General features: G+C 51.0%; 1 protein-coding gene across 1 annotated transcript in view; it reads left to right on the top strand.

The window, feature by feature from the left end:
* Window positions 1-15: 15 nt before the first annotated feature.
* ABCD4 (ATP-binding cassette, sub-family D (ALD), member 4) overlaps window positions 16-2,459 on the top strand; it is a gene marked incomplete at its 5' end in the record, with an annotated part of 15,114 nt that continues 12,670 nt past the window's right edge. Inside the window, 2 exons of the mRNA XM_010075371.1 lie at window positions 16-159; window positions 371-510. Coding sequence (XP_010073673.1) covers window positions 16-159; window positions 371-510 — 284 coding nt within the window. The remainder of the gene's footprint in view (window positions 160-370; window positions 511-2,459) is intronic.

The raw sequence follows: 2,459 nt of genomic DNA, 5'->3' as shown, positions 1-2,459 counted from the left end.
CTTCTCCCCCGTGTTTGCCTCTCTCCTCCAGAGCAGCTGGTCATTTACCAGGTCGGTGTCATCCCCAGCCAGTACTACGAGGTCCTGGGAAGCAAGGACTTCTCCGGGTTCAGAGCACTGACAGCCGTTGCCGTGACGCTGATCGTGGTGAACTCCACGGTAAGACAGGCCAGAGGCTCCTGGGGCATGGGAGGGGGAGGGGGCTCCTGGCATGATCCTGCTGGTGAACGGTCCGGGTCTGCCCTTGCCCCGTTGGGTAGCCATGTGTGGGATGGCTCACTGGTACAAACTGTGAGCTTTTATTTCATTTTGGGAAATGCTTGTTCTCCTCACTCATCTCTTCCCATCTGTCTTCTTGCCCTCATTCCAGCTAAAAAGCTTCAGCCAGTTTATCTGCAACATGATGTACGTGAGCTGGAGGAAGTCCCTCACAGAATACCTCCACAGCTGCTACTTCCAGGGCCAGGTCTACTACAGCCTGCACGTGCTGCGTGAGGACATCGATAACCCGTAGGCTGCCTGTGGCTTCTCTCAGCCTCTTGCTTGGCTTTTCATGGGCTGCTCCATGCCTTTTCCTGACTTCTCTGGATCTCTGGGTAGAGGCTTGAGCCATAGAAACTTTTGCTATCTAGGCACAAATACCCTCAACTGCCCTGGGTGGGAGGTGGTACCTGTTGCTGGGAATTCCTGTGACTGCTGGTCATGATGGTTTCACGGGCAGGATGTTTCTGTTGTGAGGAAAATGGAGGCCTAACAGAACAGGGATCTAGTGCTGCTATAAAACATGCTGACTGCAAACTCAACCCTTGACACTCAGGGTGACATTCCAAAGGGCCTGGCTAGAGTTGAGAGCACTGCCTCTCCCTGCCTTCACACAGCCAGCACATTAGGATGGTCTCTGTTATGTTTGAACTTCATCCACCAGCTGAAGCAGTTTTGTTTAGTTGGGTTTTTAGTGGTTTTGATAACCCATGGGAGCCATGTCCAGGAAGGGTGTTGCTTTGCACTGTATGAGGGCTACATTTCCTCTTTCCTGTTCTTAGGAAGGAAATGTCAGGGATGACTTGAAATACAAGAGAAAGAGGAGCATTCAGTCCCTCTTTGCATCTCGAGCCCATGCTGGGATCCCCTTCCAGTCCCTCTGCAGCAGCCTCTGGCACAGCTGCAGCGGACAAGTTGTGCTTCGGGCACTGTCCTGGTCACTGCAGAAATACTCATCTACCTGGGCTGTGCAGCGAATGTCGAATGCCTCCCTTCCTCACAACTGGGTGCTGACCCTGGCCACAACTGCATGCTGATTCTGGCCTTCCAGCCTGTCCTTGCTTGCAGGACACCACTGTCATAGTTACGTTACGCACTTTGAAGAGTTAAAGATACTACATTAGACATTATGTCCTGGTCACTGCAGAAATACTCATCTACCTGGGCTGTGCAGCGAATGTCGAATGCCTCCCTTCCTCACAACTGGGTGCTGACCCTGGCCACAACTGCATGCTGATTCTGGCCTTCCAGCCTGTCCTTGCTTGCAGGACACCACTGTCATAGTTACGTTACGCACTTTGAAGAGTTAAAGGTACTACATTAGACATTATGTGAGAGGTAGGGTTTTTTTTTTTTTTTCTTCCAGAATTTAAATATGTTATTACTAAATACTTGCTGAAAAACTAGAAACCAAGGGATATGTTTTCCAAATTGTGTGGCTTTATGTAGTTGTTTTCAGACCCCAAGCTCTCCTCCCCTGGAGAGGGCACCCCTGCTCTAGTCACTGCCCTGGTGCCATCTCCCACATGGATGGCACTAGAGGAGACCAAGCCTGGGGTCCCTGTGGGAAATGTCTGTCTTGCAGGAACTCCTAACTGTTGCTAATAGTGGTGACCCCTAGGAACTGAAGCAGCCTCTGTGCTTCTGCTGCCCAGTGCTCCTGGCTGCCTGTCCTTGCCCCTTCGTTGCACAGCGTGGTGGTCTCTGTGGCTGCACAGTGAAATTGTGATGGATATCTCTCATGTTTTTTGTTTATATAATTTTTCAGCCAGTCCCATTCCCTGGCTGCTTCTGTGGGCGCAGTGGTAGGAGATGGCTTGGGTAAGAGCAACCAGCTGTGTGCAGGAGGAGCAGCAAGCAAGGAGAGAGCTTAGCTTGGGTCAAACAGCCCTACTGTCAAACATGAAATTACAGGTTCCTGATGCCGATGTACTTTCCAGTCACTGTCAGGGTTACTCTCACCCACAGTAAATGTTAATTTCTGATAGTACTTTGTAGTAGTATCTAGTTGCAAGGAGAGGTTAAAAAGCTACGCCTGTCCCCAAGGCATGCAGCACTTCCCAGGCAGTGTAGCACATTGGCCATGGCCAGAAGCTTCTGTACGCCTGTCTTTTCCTTTGGGGGACAGGGGGAAGGGGGAGGACAGAGGCCCCTCACCACATGACTGTCCTGCTCAGGTTTATTTTTAACCAGGGACT

Source organism: Pterocles gutturalis, unplaced genomic scaffold (genome assembly GCF_000699245.1).
Source record: "Pterocles gutturalis isolate BGI_N339 unplaced genomic scaffold, ASM69924v1 scaffold21897, whole genome shotgun sequence".
NCBI classification, from domain to species: Eukaryota; Metazoa; Chordata; class Aves; order Pterocliformes; family Pteroclidae; genus Pterocles; species Pterocles gutturalis.
Note: the sequence above shows the minus strand (reverse complement) of the source record. Positions and strands in the feature narration are given on the sequence as shown.